Raw genomic sequence first — 19,868 nt, 5'->3', positions numbered from 1 at the left:
TCCCCAAACTCAAAATTTAGCCCAAACTTTTGCTTATTTTCTTAAATTTTCAAGTTTTGGACATAAAAACATTCTGACAGCTGGAAAATACTTTTCTCATGAAAGCATTGAAATTTCTTCCGTTGAAAAGGAAAACTGTTATCTTAAACGATTTTTATTATTTTTAATAGACGTGTGTCACATGTCGTTATTAGATCGATCAACAGTTCAACATGTTAATAATAGTTTCTTTTTTATTTTTTGGAATTTATTTATATTATCTTTGTAATATTATACTTTATAGTAATATGCACAAGAGGTAAAATAATTTAATTATTACAATATCAATTCGCTCCTCCCTAAATTATAGATAATCGTTTTGGCTCTAAGCAAAAATCTTTTAAAAAAATATCTTCTAACGTACCTCTCATGAGTATCTCTTCCTAAAAGAAGATCTACAAGTTTGTCCTCCAAAATCTAATTATATATATATATATGTATGTATGTACATACATATTATATGTATGTATGTATAAATTCTACTCAGCAGTTTTAAACTATACGCTTGTCTTTATTTTTATCTTGTATTTTTTTTTCTAAGCAGGCACGTATTGTAATAGTGTTGAGGAGAATAACTCTATCCATGGAGATAGGCCTTATAAAACTCGAATATCTAGTCATGATATGTTTTTTTAAAAAAATTGAATGTATAATTTTTTTTTTAATCGAAAACCATTTACAACTATAAATAATATATATATACACATGACATAGACGCAAACACATAATCATCATATTAATTTGGCCTTTAAAATAAAATAATAATATTTATACTCATAAAATACGTAAATATTACATAATATTTTTTAAAAAATAAATAAATATAAAATTTATATAAAAAAATTAATTTTTAATAATAAATTTAATTTATTTTTAAAAAATTATAAACATTTACACACTCTACAACTTATATAGGATTACTTGTATAGGATTACTTGTACAAAAATTCTAACTCCAGCTAGGACGATTTCCTCCTCCCAACGGCCAACGCCATTGACGAGTGCATCGAGCCAGAAAGAGACGTACGACTTTGTTTTTTGCATACGATCGAGATTGGGCGTAGGCATGCGTACCTAAGAGTCGTGACTTATGTTAGTCATGAACACTACACACCCTGTGCATAATGCGACTAATTATATACGTACGTTAGCATGAACTTTTTGCATGTTCGCTAGCCTCACTTTTCAACTTCTACATGCTATATACGTGCCTACGTATTAATTACCAACGCTCTGCTTTGGAAACTAGGAGTCCGACTAATTAGGGTTGGTGAATGCAGATTAACTAGGAGTAAGTACGAGTAGTGCGCTCCTTTTGACACCACGGATCAACAATATATAGTATAACCTAAAAAAGTGTTATAATCATAGACTTTTTTTAACAGAATAATATAATTAAAAGTTGATTTTAAACTCGTCTATATATATATTTGAGACGAGTTGTATATTTGACATGAGTTTTAATTGACACGAGTTTTAATCACATTAATAGAATTTTTGTTCCCACAATACTTGTAGTACAGGTCTTCAAAAAAATATTAATAACTCATAATTACATTTTAATGATTGTTTTATCCCAAATAATTTGATCAAAATCAAAATTCTCAAGTTCAAAATTTCTAAAAGTTACAGAGAATCTCCTTCCGGATATTGATCTGTTATTGAATACGACAAGACAATAGTCAAAATCCATCCTAGTTAGTAGTACTAAATGCCTCTATCAATTCAAAATAATGTCCCAAGTTTTCCACGTATAATCAGTGCACTCGGTAGCCAGCAGCCTCGCCGGTCGTCTCCCGTTATCGAGGTCATTATTTGTTTTGAAACCATGTATTGGCTTCTACTTTAAAAGGCGCAAGCTGTCAAACTTTGATTCTTCCCGTTGAGATTACAGGTCACATGTTCTTTCTCGGAAAATACTAAAGAAATTTACTTCTCCAAGTGTAAATTAAATCTACGTAAGACACAAGCTGTCAACCTTGGATTCTTCCCGGCCGTTGAGATTATGTCACATGATATTTTTTCTTGAAAGATACTAAAGAAACTTAATATTAAAGGTAATTAAGAAAAATTCACTTTTTTATATATTAATTATTGAATACTAAAAATTATGAAATTTAAATTTTAAAAAAATTAATAAAATAAATTTTATAAATAAAAATGTAAATAAAATTATAAATTCATGTAAGACTACTCTTATTTCTTCTATGATCACATTAATAAGGGATAAACCTTTTTTAAATTATATTGGCAATCAAAACAAACAAAATATATCGACAACAGAACTTAAAGGGAGAAAAAATAAAGACAAGATAACATTATATATATATAAGGAATAATGACTTGTTTATAATTATTTATAATCAATTGATAATATTATATACAATTTTATGGTATATAAATTTTGTATATTTATTTTGAAAAAAATTACTATTAAATCAATAATTTTTTTATGTAGATTTTATATTTATTATTATTTTTAAAAAGTTTGCTAAATCTATATATTTTAAAATTGTAAATATAAAATTATTTTTATTTATAATTTCAAACAATAAAAATGTATACATAAAATGGATCTTAATCATTACTACTCGTTAATATTTTATATATCTATAATTTGGAACAGGATAGTTAAAAGCCAGTAGTGGTGTCCACCAAAAAGCAGAGTGAAGAGCCAAAGGCAAAATCGATATGAACTTCAGCTGCTGACCAAAAGGAAGATCGCCATGTTGTCGACACCTTCGTGGTAAACGTTGTCCTGCTAGCTCATCAATAATTTTAACCACCCACTGAAATTAATAATTGTACTCCACTAGCTGGCTAAACTTTTCCGTCACTCAGAAGCCTGTCTATATGCATGCATGCATTTATTAAGCTCCAATTATAGCAAAGATTATCTTTTCAGAAAGCTCTTTTTGTCAACATCGTTATTATTATTGTTAATTTATTGGCAATATTTCTGGTTGGCAAATTTTCATCTTTATGCGAGGGAATAATCGAATATTTAGAAAAGAAATGTCAGTAATATATATATATATATATATATATATATATATATATATATTTTAACATGGTGCGTTTAATTGTGAGTGGAAAGTGGAAAGTGGAAAGCAAAGTCTATGACAATTACCTTAAAATAAATATAATGCGGCTGCCAGCTAGGAAGTAGTCCGACATGGCCGGATATAGTTAGTAATATATTGAAGTGGACAGTCATATATTAATTGTCATATCGGTAAGCTCAATGATTAGATATAATGAATTTACTTTTTAATTATTGATTCGTTTAGGCCACGTATCTAATTGGAATGGCAAGTACGCTTTGAAGACCATTCAACGTCGATCTATTTTATATCACCCACAGCCACTTTTGCGGTTTTGCCTTTACAAAAGTTTGCCTATGCTCTTATGGAAGGGAATATTCTTCTTAACAAAAAAGAAAGCAAATAAATAAATAAACCATTTTAATCTGACTTCCTCAAATTTCATTAAAATCTGCTGAAAAATATATCTTTTACAATATTTATTAATGTAGGCTCAAAAATATACAAACCTCCCATATCTTATTAAAAAGTTATTTAGATAATGAATTAATCTTATCTCATTTCATTTATATTAAAAAAATAATTAAAAAAAACTGACATTCAATATATATATATATAATGTTATGAGTATCTATAACACTACCTAAATAAGAAATAATGAGAGATTTTTCGTATAGAAAATAAGGGCAGCCAACCACTCTTGAAAATGATATGATCATATACATGTCATGTTCATTTTAGGTATAGGTTGATATCAAGAAAAATAATATAATATTAAATAATTAATCCAAAAGCATAAATCAGACAGCTGAAATGATCAAATATTATAAATATCTATCTTGTCTATATATTAATATTCCTATACATTTTCTAATTTCCAAGAGTGATAATTACTTTTTCCGATAAGGACGATAATATATTAATATTATACATGATTAATACCCAATAACTACAACAAATTAAAAAGAAAACAATTGACTAACTTCGTCCACCTTAAATTTACATCAACGTGGTCCTATGACTTTTATTTTTGGACATATATAATATATTCCATATCTAACCACTTCTTCTTGAATTAGGAGCCGTCCATGCACCCTTCGTTGAAAAAAATAGGCATATTAATTTTTTTTTTGGTCTCAAATAATAGTATAATATCGATAGGGAGTGCTTATAAGAGTCACGTCTGGCCTGTTCAAAGTTTCTTGGAAACTTTGACTACCAATTAACGGAATCACATGTATAAGAAAAATATCTTTGGTAAGAAGGGATTTTATTTAAATAAATATGTAAATTGATGTAATTTAATATGATATATTAGTTTATACAATTATTTTTAATATGATATAGACGTGAAAATTAATATTTTATTTAAATAAATATGAAAATTTAATAAAATTGTAATAATGAGATAAGATGAGAATAAATATTATTTAAATCCAAATGAGCTCTTAAAGAATATTTTTATATCGATCGTTCATGAACTATATGTATAGGAACATAGGAAGTATGAGTATTGAGTAGTCCGAGCTTAAGGTAGCTTTCGTGTTGCATAACGATTCAAGACTCTTTAGCTAATTTCAGACTGAAGAGTGGGTGGGGAACTAATTATATTCGTGGAATATCGATAAAAGCATGTAAGACTTTTTCAAAAAATCCGATTGGGTTATTTTTCTTTTGATAGTTAAACTTGTCTCGTACTTTCTCTTTATTTGAAAGATTCGCCGCTCGTCCTTTTAAAGGAAATTACAGACCAAAAAAGCCCCGAAGAATCCTTGACGTTTCCTCGATCCTTTCTTTGACAATACGCATTGGCGTTCGGTCAAGTACTTGTACACTTTTCTTCTATGTGTTTAATGAATTTGGCGATTCTCTCACTTTCCATTGAAAAATATCTCGAACAAAGTATTTTTTTTTTCCGGCACTATTTACTGGATGAGGAATATTATAACTATACATATCAGATCTCTAAGATTTCGTTTGATTATTAAGTTTAGATGAAATATTTTGATTAATAATAAAATTTTTGAGTTAAGATTTAGAGATAAGATAATTTATAAAAAAAATATATATTTAAATAATAAGATGAGATGAGATGGTTTTTACTTTTTAGAAATTTGATAAAGTGGTGGGTCCTACCAATTATTGACAATTATTTTTAATTATTGGATGGAAAATATAATGAATATATTAAAAATAAGTAATATTTATTATCAATTTAAAAACTCATAAATATTTTAACTTTTTCAAAATATATTTTTATGTTATTATATTATGAAGTATTTACTATACTATATTTTATAAAATTTGAAATATATTTTTCTAATTATATACTATAATAAAATAAAAAATTCTAATAGATAAATATATATATATATTAAAAACGTAGTAATTAGCGTTACTATAACATTAGTTAAAAAATTAGGTATGAAATAAGATTTTGTTTCCAACTTTTGAGATAGTTTATATCTCATCTGAGCATCCAAACTAAGTCTAAAAATAAATTTATAAATTAATATGATTTCATACTATACTGTAGATTTAATTTATAAGCTAATATATCATATTAAAATATATCAGTTTATTAATTTATTTTTATAATATTTTTTTTGTAACTATAATATTTCTCACGTTATAATTTATATAAATAATTTTAATAACGTAATATTTGAATATTTGGTAATCATTGAGAATAAACACGTAATATTTGAGTATTTGATAATCATTGAGAATAAAGATCATTTGTAGTTCAGACTAGGGAAAATTTTCTATTTAGAAGTGCATGTCTAGGAATAATAATCGAGAAGAGCCGACGTTGTAACATGCATGCACTTTCACGCTGATAAAGTCTGTCACAAGGGGTTCCTTAACTGATAATTAATAACTAGTAAGAGTACTGTCAAGAGCATGTGCCTCAGATGGTATGAGACCCAACCTCCATAAGAGAGGTATTGGGTTCGATTCCCCTCCCCAATATCAAAAAAAAAAAAAAAATAACTAGTAAGAGTACTGTGTGCTGCAATTGTCAATGATCGATGGAGAGATCAAAGTAATGCAACTGCCCCCGTTGAATCGTCAACGTTTAACTTTTGAATTGTCTGAGAACAACCTCGAGGTTGGCTGCCACATGCCACTGACAAAGTAAAAAAAAAGACAAAACGAAAATCAAATTACAGAAACCCTGGGATGGCTGGCTGCACAAGCTATCTTTTCTGATGTAGTCTATCTTCACCAAACGTACCCCCTACATTAATTGATAGATAATTTCAAGGACCCACGTTTTTTTGACAAATTTGACGCATGCTGCAGCGACGATGTCGATCAATTTACGCAAACGTGTCTCTGGCCTCTGGGCATTGCTTTATCATTTATCATACATTATTTAATTTAGACCAAACCCCCCCCACGTCCCCGTTGCTTACCTTTTCTTTAATTTCTAGGCGCAAACCATACCATGCAATACTCAGTCCTAGAGATTAGGTCGAGACCTGCCTCTTTTTCGCATCTGTCTACCTCTATATAATACCCATCCCTCCATGTTCTCGGCAGACCATTTCCACTACTTCCTAGTTTTTCAAAGAAAATGGCCTTCTTCAGTACTGTTTCTCACACTTATTTCACAATCATAGCCACATTTGCTATTCTTGTGCTCTTCACGGGGAGCTCCTCTGCTCAACTCTCTACAGACTTCTATTCTAAAAGTTGTCCCAAGGTCTTCAGCACCGTGCAGTCTGTTGTTAAGAATGCCATTTCTGTAGAACGCCGCCTGGGTGCTTCTCTCCTTCGCCTCCACTTCCATGACTGTTTTGTCAACGTAAATTTTTTCTTCTTTGTCTCTATATATTCATCTTCTGGGATCTACTTTTGTTGCCATAATCAAGTTATAAGCACAACCTTACTGAAAAAGAAACTACGAATGATGTTTTTTCGTTAGATATAGTTATGGTCAAATAAATCTTGGTTACTCATTTTTAAAAAAATACGCATAATCAACTATTAAAAATTGCGTTTTTTTTTAATCTCAAATTCACCTAATTTTTTTTTTTTTAAAGAGCTAGAAGTGCTATAATTGCACGTTCTAATACTGTATAAATCAATTTTTTTAAATAGTAGATTTGGTCAAACTAAAGTTCGTAACCCATAGTTGTTAACATATATGTAATTAGCAAGTTAAGTGAATATGAACTCAATCGTGCAGTTCCTAAATAAAGGTTGAAAACGTACGTGTCGGTGTCTCTGTGCTTTTCATCCTGAAAAATAAAAAGCAGAGTTAAAAGGGAAGGTTCATGAAATCATGTGCATGATTATATATTGATGCACGGAACTTCAGCAAGCACATGCAAAAGTTTAGCGAAATGATGGACACAGTTAAAAGACACCCACTTTGGAGACATGGTCAACTTTGTTTGGTAGGGCTTGGGGCCAGCGAATCCAGTTTGCAATAGTGGTGAAATCTAGTGTTAAAAAAAGCACAGGAAAAGACAAACATTATTGGATAAGGATCATGTTTTTTTAGCGTCGGCTTGTCTCGTCCTGATCGTGAACATACCGCTTATTGCTTGTTGAAACGTGCAGGGTTGTGACGGGTCCGTACTCTTGGATGACACCGACTCTTTCACAGGTGAGAAGACAGCAGGCCCCAACAACAGATCCATCAGGGGCTTCAAAGTTGTGGATGACATCAAGGCAGCTGTGGAGAAAGCATGCCCAGGAGTGGTTTCTTGTGCTGATATCTTAGCCATTACTGCCCGCGACTCTGTTGTAACTGTGAGTTCTTTTTTTCTTTTCTTTTTAATTTGTTCTCTTTTCCTGGGATTACAAGATATGATTAATTCTGGACTGTTTATAATATTTAACTAAAATTATAATTTTGTTTAATCTTATAGATATAGAATTTTTTTAATATTATAGAAAATATTAACATGAATATCTAACAATTTCTTCCCCTTTCATAATGTCATTTATTATCTTTATTAATAATAAAAATATAATTTTTATCTTAAAACTTATCATTTTGAATTGCATGTATCACAACATAAGTAGTCGAGATTTTTCATTCGAGACGTAAAATTTATCACATCAATGGGTGAGAATCTAAGACGAAGATCATTTAGTATTTCTCTATTTGAAACTATATATGTTTTTAAAACAAATTTCTAACTCATTGTATCTGTAGTACTGCATCTAGACTCAAATCTCTGCATATTATATTTTCTATGATGCCATTCTAATTAATCTTTATCATTGGAAACATATTAAACTTTGTGAAGCTTGGAGGGCCTGATTGGGATGTTAAAGTTGGAAGAAGAGACTCCAAGACAGCCAGCCTTTCTGATGCCAACAGTGGCGTAATACCTCCTCCCACTTCCACCCTCAATAACCTCATCAATAGATTCCAAGCTAAAGGTCTCTCTGCCAAGGATATGGTTGCCTTGTCTGGTATGTATATACCTCTCTCTGATCTCTCTCTCTCTCTCTCTCTCTCTCTAAACAATCAAACACATTTCTCATCATATTCTGGGTAATTCAGGAGCTCACACAATCGGGCAAGCAAGGTGTATAACTTTCAGAGACCGCATATACAACGAGACAAACATTGACAGTTCATTTGCCAAAACCAGGCAGAGTCAGTGCCCAAGGAACACCGGTGGCCGCAAGAATCTTGCGCCTCTAGATCTCCAAACTCCTACCGCTTTTGACAACAATTATTTCAAGAACCTTCTCGACCAAAAGGGTCTTCTCCACTCCGATCAGATTTTGTACAATGGTGGGTCTACCGATTCACTGGTTGAAACCTACAGCAAAAATGACAAGACCTTTGATGAGGACTTTGTGACTGCAATGATCAAGATGGGAGACATCGATCCCCTCACTGGATCCAGCGGTGAGATTAGGAAGAACTGTAGGAAGCCTAACTAATTAAGGGAGATGATGAAATTGAGGAAAAAATTACTTTGAATGAGTTGGATCGAGGAGGGTCGTTTGTTTGTAGACCCAAGTGTTTCTTTTCTCTTGTCTCGCCTTACAAGGGAGGCGATTTGTTTGTTTGTTTGTATTAAGGTACTTGATCGGTTGCAAATTTATGTTGGAAGTGTTTCTATTATTTATGTGTAGAAAGCTGTTTTTGGATCATAGGAGTAAAGAATTTCGTTCAAGTATTTCAAATTTTTATTCACATTCTACGTAGATTTAATGATAAATTATATTATCAAGTTGGTCAAGAACACACGTAATAAAATACTTATAAGATATGATTTGATTTGAATACAAATTAAATTTGAATCTTACAATTTAATTTAAATGATGTGAATTGTATATTCTAGTTACAGCCACCGAGAATAAAATAAATAAAATATAATTAATTTTGCACAACTATTTTATTATTTTTACATAGTTTTTCAATAAAACCTTAATTTAAAAAAAAAAAAAAAACTCAAACTTACCAAAGTCAAATAAATTTTAAAAAATTTATATTTAGCAAAAGCTACATACAAGTCTGGATTACTTTATTTGAAAAAAAAGTAGGATTTATCATTTAGTTTTTTTTACGTGGGTCATAAATTTATCTTTTTTTTAAAGAAAATATACAAGACTTAAGCACGATTATATAAATTATTTTTCCTAATAAATTATCAGATAATTATGAAGAATTATGTATGGTTATGTCCATTTTTGTTTTCTTTTTCTGTCGTGTTTAATTATGTTATGTTAATCGTGCTTGAAGAAATAGACCGGTAATAGTTTGAGGAGAAATATTTTTTGTAGTCGGTAGATGCAGTCGGCATGCAGTCGACTGTAAAAAAGTGAATTAATACAGGACTTATATAAAAAAAAAAATTATTTTTATAACTTTTTTTTATTCATATAAATTTTCTTGAATATAAAAAAAATTTTTAATCATTCTGTACAGCCAACTGCACGCCGACTGTATGTAGTAAAGCCTTGAGAGTTGTGGCAGACAAGCGCTCGAGCTTCAGCCTTCGTACCCCAAGACAATGCTTCACCGAAAATAAAATTAGAAAATCAAGGAAAAAAAAAAAAGAGACGAAAATGATGTGATATGGCACTCTCACTGGCTGGAATTCCAATAAGATACTCAGAAAAGAAACCGGTATTCCCTCCTTATTTAGGCTTACGAGAGGTCTCTCGGTTCAACAAACAAACAGTCTTAAACCTGAATGGGCTTAAGGGCCCGGGTTTTTTACAGGCTGCCAGAGAATATCCTTGTGGCCACCAAGATTGGACATTGTTGGTTTCAGCTTCCACTGGCTTTTGCATCACAATAATTTTACTCGCCCAAACCTCCTAAAGAACCGGAAATGTTTTGAAAAAATAATATAAAAGACAAGAAAAATTGGAATTAATTTCTGTGATTAATGAAATATTGATTGTATTAAGAACAGGAAAAAATTACTATATAAATCCCTGATTCCCTCGGGTTTAAATTTTCGAACTCATCAATGGATCGAGAAAGTTTCAGAGATACATATACTTGAAGTTAGGTTCATATTATAATGATCCTTCCGTCCATACTTTATTAGTTTATTAATGAAAAACGCTACCATGGTATATATCTGCCATATTACAACCAATTGAACACTTTAAACTTTGACATTAATAAGAAATATATAATAGTTCATAATCTCCTTTTTTTTTTTTTTTCAAAAGCAGTATTTAAAATTATAGATAAAAAAAATAGAAAGATATTAAATAAATTAAATAAAAATATTAAATAAAAAAAATTAATGCTAGATATAGTTTTAAAGTGTATAAGCCTTGTATAGTCCATTTGAGAAAAATATATGGTCTACCATGAAAAAATAGGTTTCTTCATGTAAGTTTTAAGTGTGATTTTTTTTTTTAAATAAAATTTTTTCTCAGAATGACTGCATAAGATCACTTATACATACGAAATCTATATAAACCATTAAAACAAAACTTTTAGCTAGTAAAACTTGAGTACACGGATGTAGGCAACCTTGTAAAGGATAGGTCACCATCGTACCCCATTGCGTGATCCAGAGTGAAAAGCATTTGATTGTGCAAATGACAATATATTCGTCATAAAAAAAAAAAAAAATTCTATTTGGAAGTCGGTGTGCAAAACACACCCTCTGTTAATTGATATGACAGTACTTGATTTGTTATAAAAATTTAAAATTAAAATCTCTTACGAATTACGTCTTGTTATGTTAATAATATAGAGGATGTACATGAATATGTGCTTTGCATACTGGCTTCCAAGTAGAAGAACTCTTGTCATGTTAAAATTAACTTGGGGCTTGATATGACGGAATGGAGAAGGTGTCGTGGCTGGCTACGGGAGAATGATTTGGGGCTTTGGCTAAGCTTGAGAGATTGGAGAAGTCCCCGAGAATGTTAGGGTCCTTCGGCTATGGAATATAGATCTGCCACTTTGTATGGACTCATAAGAATGTGTCTTTATGGTTCACAGATTGAGAAGAGGAGAAGGAAAAGGAAAAGCAATGGCTTACTTTTCCTTTAGCGTAATAGCAATGATTCACTTTTCCTGAGTCAAACAATATGATTGTGATCATTTTGAAGACAATTAAAAAAAAAAAATAGTAGAATGGGAATACGGGAGAGGAAAAGAGAATTGCAGAGAGAATGGAAACGACGGGGAGAAAAGAATGGAGAGAGAGAGAGAGAGGGAATCTATTAAAAGCGTTGGTGTTTTCCCATTGTTTAAAATTCATTCCCACTTTTATTAAAGGAAAAGTTTAGTTGCAAGCACACTTGTACACTAATATGTACACCAATTTATTGTGATTGTTCAAAAAAATAAATTTTATTGACAACAGTATTAATTTGATTTTTAAGTATGAAAGAATCAATATTAATACGCAAATTAGTACGCGAATTTACTTGTATATAGCAAAACTTTTTATTAAAATCTACTGTTTAACTAAATGGTACACATGGGATATGGGTGCGCATCGGTGCACCAACATGCCTGAAAGAAGAGTTTACCTATTAAAATTGAGATTGATCAGTTTCACTGCACTAATCCGATCACGACGTTGATCATGAAGGAAGCCCATCAAGTTTAATTCTCCTTCTTGTTTCCCCTATTCTTTGATCTCTCCCGTGTGCATATGCTGGCAAGACATGATGTTGGCCACTGAATTATCGCTTATAGACGATGGTGCATGGTTTATTATATCACTGGCAGTTCAAATACTACTACGTACAGCTAGCTTAGAGGCATCACACGATCGAGAAATGGTATTCTATCACCAAGTGAGTTATAAGGTAAAACCACAAGGCAATTATAAATATAAGCATTCTGATCATCATTTTCCCACATGCATGCAACAGAGAGATTTTCTAATCCTTTCATGTTTCTTCTTTTCCCAATGATGATGATCATCTGCAGCATGTCCCGATCATGATCTGAATCTTAGCAAACTTGAACAAGCCGATGGCAAGACCGAACCCATGATTAATTTATTCCATAAGTCGGATGAATGCATGTCGACACCTAAATGAAGTTTTAGAGAGAACTGCATGTTTAATTTCTAGCCATGCATTTTTGTATATTTGAGTACTCATGAATATGATCTAAGCTCAGGAAGTCTCAATACAAAATAAGTCAACTTATTTCTTAATTGAAAGGAGGCATTAATGTGCCTGCTGGACGAGGAGGAGGTGATATTGCCAGAAGAATTAAACTGGTGAGGATATCATATTTATTAAAGTGTTTATATAGCATAATTTGATTTAGTAAAGAAATTTTAAAAATTGAATCTTAAAATTTAAATAATGTAAATAGTTACTCTACACATTGATCAGCTTGATAATAGAAACTTCATGTTACAGACAGTAATCTTCTATTAATAACATTTGCTTGGGATACGCAAATATATATATATATATATATTATATAGTTCAAGTACTACCTTTCCAATTTGATTACAGAATCCAAGTAACAGGTTAATTTGTCATTAAACCTTCTTGTCTGTTGTATTATATATTACCATGATGATCTTGATCTCTCCCATTTGAAAATCAAGCCCATTAGAAAACCTGTTTCATCTTCGGATTTAAGAAATAAAAATAGCTAGCTAGAACTGGATGATGCAAGTAGGTTTCTAATTTCATTAGATCTAGGAATGATCCTCATAATCAAGCAATAAAAATACTTATAATTATTGACATTTGTAATATGATTTACCAGCAAGTCTCATCATGTCAGCACGTCACAAATATTGATAAATGCAACATCATGAATAGGAAGTAATATCATCTATTCTGTCCCTTTTAGGGTAATATTAGAAGTCAGTCTGTCTTCATTGAATATATATAATTACATGATGAATTTGTCCACAAGCAAGGATATATGGCGTCTTTCAAAATCATTTCACGGAAGTATATACTACTGTATTGTTGGAACTTGGGAGATCAGGCTGAAGGAAGGTGCATCATGATGATGGAGGCGCCTCTAGTTCGGCTAGCTTCTTTTGAATTGAGTGTCCTAATCGATTAATCTCATTTTATGATTATAATTTTTATATAAAATATAATAAATAATTTAATTTTTTAAAATCTTAAAATAATAATATTATTAAAAAATAATATTCTAACATTAATATTTTATTCAACTTTCAACTTTTGTCCAATTCATCTAATTTCAACATATTATCAACCTAACCTTAGTAGGTTCAGTTATAAACTAAAATTTCTATTTAGCAGCCCTATACCGTACGTCTATTTTTTTTTTTTATTTACTTTTATTTTTTTTCTTGTATATTGTATAAGATTGTGAATAGAATAATTCATTATATATATATATATATATATTAAAATCAGGAGATTGAGAAAGGACAAGCTAAGATGCGGCTTTTTCAAGCAATTGCGACGTGAAACCAAAATCCTTCCCAATGCAATCTGCCCTCTGGTGATTATTAAGTGCACGCAATTGCATGTATATTAATCAGTCCTTTCTTGGGTATTGTTTATATATTTAAGTTAGAGCATAATTGGTTTTCTGCATCACTCGATCGAGTTTGTGCTCATCCACACGCCAAGGAAACTTAAATACATCTTAGACTTGGAATATAAAACTCGCCCTGGCTGCCATTTTCATTGATACCGGACAACGAAATCCATTACTTTGTTAATTTTCTCGCTGGATATATATAATTTATATATAAATGTAAAATAATTCAGAAAACTCTAAAGTTCGCAGTGTGTCAATATTCAAATATCTATGTATGATAAATGTCAAACTTGCTTACTGAGCTCCACTTCCATGGCATGCATTTATTTTCTCTAGTCTTCCGATTTGTCATTTGCTTTTCCCATACATAATATATAGATATATAATATATTATGTTTAGGCTGTGACGTTTGGGACAAACACTAATGCACATTGACCATGCTATGTGATCTAGTCAATGAAGTTTAAACTGCGAATTGGGGTAATCAAGAAAACTAGTTGCAGAAAGAAAAGGGGGTTGAGGAGGGGGGCGGCTAGAGTAACTGCGTAATAGTTCTTTAATTAGTAAAAATAACTGCCATAACTACAAAGATATTTGGTAAAAATATTAAATTTACAAATTAAAATGAATTCAAATGATATGTCAGATATATTTTATAATAAAAATAATTTTACAATCTAACTAACTACTGTATCAAGTGCTCGCATTAGTTCGCGAGTTTAATTAGACGATATATCTGAGACTAAGCATTTCTCCGGATAAAAATGCTTTGATTAGGTCCTTAAATTCTCCGATATGGCACAGACTAGCTAGTAGCTAGCTAGCACATGTACTTGGACTCAAAAGTTCAAGCTGCAAGTCTGGATATTCCTCACACGTGCACTAATGACTAATTGTGCAAGAGATTGGCCGGCGATTGTGCATGTCAACCCCTACCGAAAACTACGGCTTTAATTTGTATATGTCACACATTTTATTAACCAATATATATATATATATATATATAGGCTGTGAATGAAGAAAAAAATGTGTCTAGGCTGTGCTGACATGCATGCAGACCTCTTTTTGAAGGTATTTTATAATTTTCAGAAATAATTTTACTATTTCTAGGTTCTTAAATTTCTTCTTAGCAGAAAATAGATTAGCAGAATTAATGTCGATGGGTAATGCAGTCGTAATATATAGCTACTGCACTGTTGAAAGTTAAAACCCTAACGCAATGGAACACTTGTGGTGATCCTAAATTGATAAGGTAAGCTAGTCTCTTCATGATGATCTGTTGGTACCTTAATTACGCGAAGAAACAACGACAAAAATTAATGAAACGTCAAGCTAGAAACACTGTAACTTTAACTGCATAGGTACTTCTACAAGTACAAAGTCATAAAATGTTACAGATAAAAGGGAAAGTCAACTATTTTTGGTTTAGTACTAATGTGACAACATCGATCATATTATAAACCGGACTCAACATGTAAGTTTCTTATTTGATGTAAAACTTGCAACATATATCTTCGACATTTTCGAATAAAAAAGAGATCAGCTGGAAAATGAATGAGAATTGAAAAATTCTTCCAGCCGCACCCCCTCCAAAGAAACAACGTACAAAAAACAAAAGGAATCTCATCATAACTGGCGAAGATTAGAGTCATGACCATTGTCAGGCGCCTCCAAGTTCTCTTTTTATCTCTTCAATAACTTCCCAACCACAAGGAATTATATATAAGCGTGAAACAAATGGATCAATTCTACTATATCAAATGGCCAATCCTACTCAATTGAGCATGGGCATTCTTCAAGAAAAACGAAGAAAAAGGAGTAGATGCAGTGAATTCAGTCAAAAAATGGGACATTAGCATTCAAAATAAAGGAGCTGTAACCTGTTGCGCTTGAAGGTGGTGTATACAGAGAAGTAGAGGATGAAGAAGAGAAAGAAGTGACAGCTGAAGGCAGAGGTGGCAATACAGGTGGATCAGGACGAGGTGGTGGTGGTCTAGAAAGAGTTGTGCGAGGTGGGGCATGAGAAATTGAAACAGGAACCCCAGAAGAAACCATCGCAGCTGGACTTGAAGGAATGATGTTACTAAATTTGTGTTGCAACATCTCGGCCCTTACTGCATTAAGTTCTGCTTGCAAAGTTTGAATCTGTTGTTGCAAAGCTGAAATTGCACCCATGCACCCATATACCGGGTCTCTCAGCCTCAAGTTTGCTTCATAAACCAGACTGTTTGCTGCATCGGCTCTTTGACTCTCTGGCACCTCCTAGATAAACCAAATAGTCGATTGAAGAAAAGTCGGGAAATATTTCATCAAGAGCAGTAAGTAGATCATTTGAAAAAGTAAAATATTGTGAAAAGCAGTAAGTAGATCATTTTGAAAAAGTAAAATATTTGAACAGGTAGTGTATATATACCATTAGCATCTTGGAGACGTTGCTTGCACCAAAGACTCTGTGAACAGCCGCAAATTTTTGGGGTTCATGCGGAGAGAAATATGGGGAGAAAGGGCATTCTTCAGCACACCTTCTTCTCAAGAGCTTACATGCAGCACATGGTGTGAGAGTGTTCAAGGTCCCAGAAGGACCAAATAAATGTCTCCTTCCCATTTGAGAAGATGCATCTGTCTCTCTTTTGATCTTTTTTCCTATGTCGTAAAATCTTTCCCTAAAATAAACAACAAGATGATCAAGTTAAAAGATAAAGAAGAGCAATCAAGTTTATATGTACGATATCTGTTGAGGAAATTAATTGCAAAGTTGAAATCTGGGGAAAAATAATAAAAGATTTTCTTAAAAATGGATGGTATAGAATTATATCTTAATTACCGCTCTGTGGACATTCAAGCATGCCAGAACTGGTTGTATGTATGGATCAAATTTGCTAGATGGGTTCGGAGGAGAAAGCTCGTTCGAAGGACGCGAAGCAAAGATGTCTACCAATATAAGAGATCAAGCAAAGAGATATACAACTAAACTAAGGAATGATCAGTGCTTAAAAGGCAAGGTTATTGAAGGGGGAAGTAGGTTAAAGTACCTTATACAAGAATAAATTAACATCAATGACAGAATTGAAATATTTTTATCAAGCGGGTATGATATATATATCTCCTAGATAGTGTTGAAGGATTCGGTTGAGTGAGATACAGAATAATTTGCGTTTGTCCTTTAGCAAGAGATAGGGAGAGAGAGAGAGAGAGAGCGCCAGCTCTACAATAGCATGCCTGCGAGTGCATCCTTGGAGAATTTGACTTTTGATGGGAAGCACCTGACCTAAAAATGGCCGAGTTTGCATAAGATGGATGATTGCTATGGGCTAGCTAGCTGCATTGGATGCCTCATATTAATTATGTGTTTCTCTTCGTTTCATTTTTTTATTATATCTACATGAAATGGCTGTTGATGGACATCTAAGTGTACTATTTCTTGAAAAGAGAGGCAATTAAAAGAATGGTGGGCAAGATTAGAAATTGGCCATAGGCTTTGGTTTCTGAAGTGAACAGTTTTTAGTTCCTCTGTCAATATCAGTCGTACTTCCCTGTAATTATTCCTTGTTATATGTATGGATCCTCTCGCAAGTTTAAAACGTTACAGTTCTGAATAGCTGCACATCAATAAAAACAAACATGAAAGATCTGTATCAATCTTAGCCTGATATGATTATGCAAAAAAGAATATACGCAACACGCATGTTTGAGCTAGCATAGGTACTCAATTTTAAATCAAATCGAAGGAAAAGCGTGTTTGGCGTTTTTTTACTGACACCTCCAAATTTGATCGACACCCAACATTGCGACAACCTGAAATTATGATATTGGAAAAACATATGACTGGTTAAAGTAAAAAAACCATGTATGTCAACAAATGCAGCTGGAGACAGAAGAACATTTAACATACGTTATCGAATTGATCTCTCTCTCTCTCTCTCTCTCTCTCTCTCTCGCGCGCGCGCACATGGACACTTGTTATACACATAGAATGTCCCAATGAAAACAGAATTAATCAGCTTTGAGGGCGATTGAGTTGTCTCAGAGCCATGCAGAAGAGGAAAAAGAAAAGGCTGTACTAGTCATATAGAAGTATTTCAATCCTAAAAGCATTGACATTGGCTTCATCAAAAGTCAAGCCAAATGTATAAAATGATAAATTTGTATAAATTACAACTGCATTGGTCTCAGCAAATGAAAAATTGAGAGTTTTGAGTTACAGGATTTCTAAGTTTTTCTTCAAATTTGAAGGGTTACTATACACTCATCAACCGATTATTTTACTATATTTTAATTCCCAACCGCTATTTCCTTCCCCTCCCCGTGTGTTCTCTCCCCTTTTCTCCCTTTCTGGTTCTTCACAGTGCACCCTAACCTTCTGGTCTCTCTTTGATTCTTCACACGAAAATCAAATTGGTTGCAGAAAACAGGTTTCTTTCAAATTGGGAATTTAAAGGCTTGGGCTTTTGTTGTTCATCTCTGATGTCAGAGGCCCTAAAATTCTTGGTAAACAGTATGGTGTTGTTTCTTGTTTCTCTTTTCGGCTAGGTTTCTGGTAAATAGTATTAGCTAATGTATGCAATAGTTCCAGTTTAAATTTGTATGTTGATTGTGTTTTGATTTTACTTTGAAGCTAAAGCTGAAAATATTGTGAATTTGGTTTCTCCAATTTTTCTTGATCGTGAAGTCTTGGTTTACTTCGGATTTGTGTTTGTTTGATTGAGATTTATTTTGGGTACTGGAAGTTTTGAATCTTTGAACCAAGAAGTCTCAGCTGATTTGACATGTGGGCTAGCCGTGATAATGGATCAGATCATGGGTGTTGTTTCAAAATGGAAAATCCTTGTCATTATTTTCTTCTCGGTTCTTGATATGTAATCTTTCTAGCATATATAATGTTTCTGTAGTTTTTGTAGTTTTGGACTGAAATTGATTTTGGGTTTCGAAACTTCCAATCTTTGTACTTGAAGTTTGTCGATTTTGAGTGGATGGGTTCTAAACTTAACAAAGAAGATTTCAATTTATGCTGTCCAGAAATCACTGGAAACTATTTTGCCAGCGAAAACAAGATTGACGAGTACTGACAAAAGTTTGAGTAATTGAAAATGAGGCTTCTTTTAACTTCTTAAGCTCATGATTATTCAATGCTGCCCTATAAATGTGTGAATGGTTTCCGAATGCCTTTAGAGAAGAAGCTCATGTGAAATTTTGATGAGTGTTCATCAATAAGATATATTGCTGTAGCTACTTCAATAACATTTGTGTTTATGTTTGTACATAATCTGAATGTTGGAAAGGTTATTTATCAGCTCATTATATTTCTGCATTGAATCTAAGATTATGGAGATATGCAGCAGACTGCGAGTTTGGGTTTCAAAATGGTCAATTTTTACCTGCAATATTTAATCTGAATGTTGGCTATATTAAGAAATATATATTGATGGTCTGGTTAATTTTCTCTCAAGGTATTGATGCTTTTTGGCTATTAATCTGGTAACAATATTGGCTATTAACAATAATTTAAATATCAAATTAAATTATTAATGTAAATATGGTTAGTGTAATTGCAAAATATGAAAAAAAAATTAAAAATATTATTATAAAAAAATAATATTATATTATTATTTTGATGAATCCAATAGCTAATCCAATGTGAAATTATAGATAGGAAGGTTTAGATTTATGAAAAACTTGTACTTTTTATCAAATTTTAAAAATAATTTTGATGAAACCAATGCCAATGCTCTAAAGGATACTTATTAATGAGGTTATATCATATTATATTACAAACGTCAGGAGATCGTCAAATTCATGCAGGATGTGGTGTATTTTATTTTTTAAGAAGC

General features: G+C 31.9%; 2 protein-coding genes across 2 annotated transcripts; one reads left to right on the top strand and one right to left on the bottom strand.

Moving 5' to 3' along the window:
• Positions 1-6,549: 6,549 nt before the first annotated feature.
• LOC122290745 (peroxidase 4-like) lies at positions 6,550-9,237 on the top strand. Its single transcript, XM_043098362.1, has 4 exons — positions 6,550-6,893; positions 7,655-7,846; positions 8,350-8,518; positions 8,610-9,237. Exons 1-4 carry the CDS (start codon positions 6,663-6,665, stop codon positions 8,996-8,998), a joined length of 981 nt encoding a protein of 326 aa, XP_042954296.1. The 5' UTR covers positions 6,550-6,662; the 3' UTR covers positions 8,999-9,237.
• Positions 9,238-15,360: 6,123 nt separating this feature from the next.
• LOC122291484 (LOB domain-containing protein 15-like) lies at positions 15,361-17,127 on the bottom strand. Its single transcript, XM_043099215.1, has 3 exons — positions 16,865-17,127; positions 16,454-16,703; positions 15,361-16,302 (listed from the first exon to the last, which is right to left on the bottom strand). Exons 1-3 carry the CDS (start codon positions 16,876-16,878, stop codon positions 15,874-15,876), a joined length of 693 nt encoding a protein of 230 aa, XP_042955149.1. The 5' UTR covers positions 16,879-17,127; the 3' UTR covers positions 15,361-15,873.
• Positions 17,128-19,868: the final 2,741 nt, after the last annotated feature.

The sequence above is a fragment of the Carya illinoinensis genome, chromosome 13 (assembly GCF_018687715.1).
Source record: "Carya illinoinensis cultivar Pawnee chromosome 13, C.illinoinensisPawnee_v1, whole genome shotgun sequence".
In the NCBI taxonomy this organism is placed as follows: Eukaryota; Viridiplantae; Streptophyta; class Magnoliopsida; order Fagales; family Juglandaceae; genus Carya; species Carya illinoinensis.
This window is presented reverse-complemented; position numbering and strand designations above follow the sequence as displayed.

Coding starts and splice junctions, on each gene's coding strand:
- LOC122290745 (XM_043098362.1), top strand. CDS start 6,663: ATGGCCTTCTTCAGTACTGTTTCTCACACTTATTTCACAATCATAGCC. Junction 7,847..8,349: donor CCCGCGACTCTGTTGTAACT/GTGAGTTCTTTT, acceptor AACTTTGTGAAG/CTTGGAGGGCCTGATTGGGA. Junction 8,519..8,609: donor GGATATGGTTGCCTTGTCTG/GTATGTATATAC, acceptor TGGGTAATTCAG/GAGCTCACACAATCGGGCAA.
- LOC122291484 (XM_043099215.1), bottom strand. Junction 16,303..16,453: donor ACGTCTCCAAGATGCTAATG/GTATATATACAC, acceptor TGGTTTATCTAG/GAGGTGCCAGAGAGTCAAAG.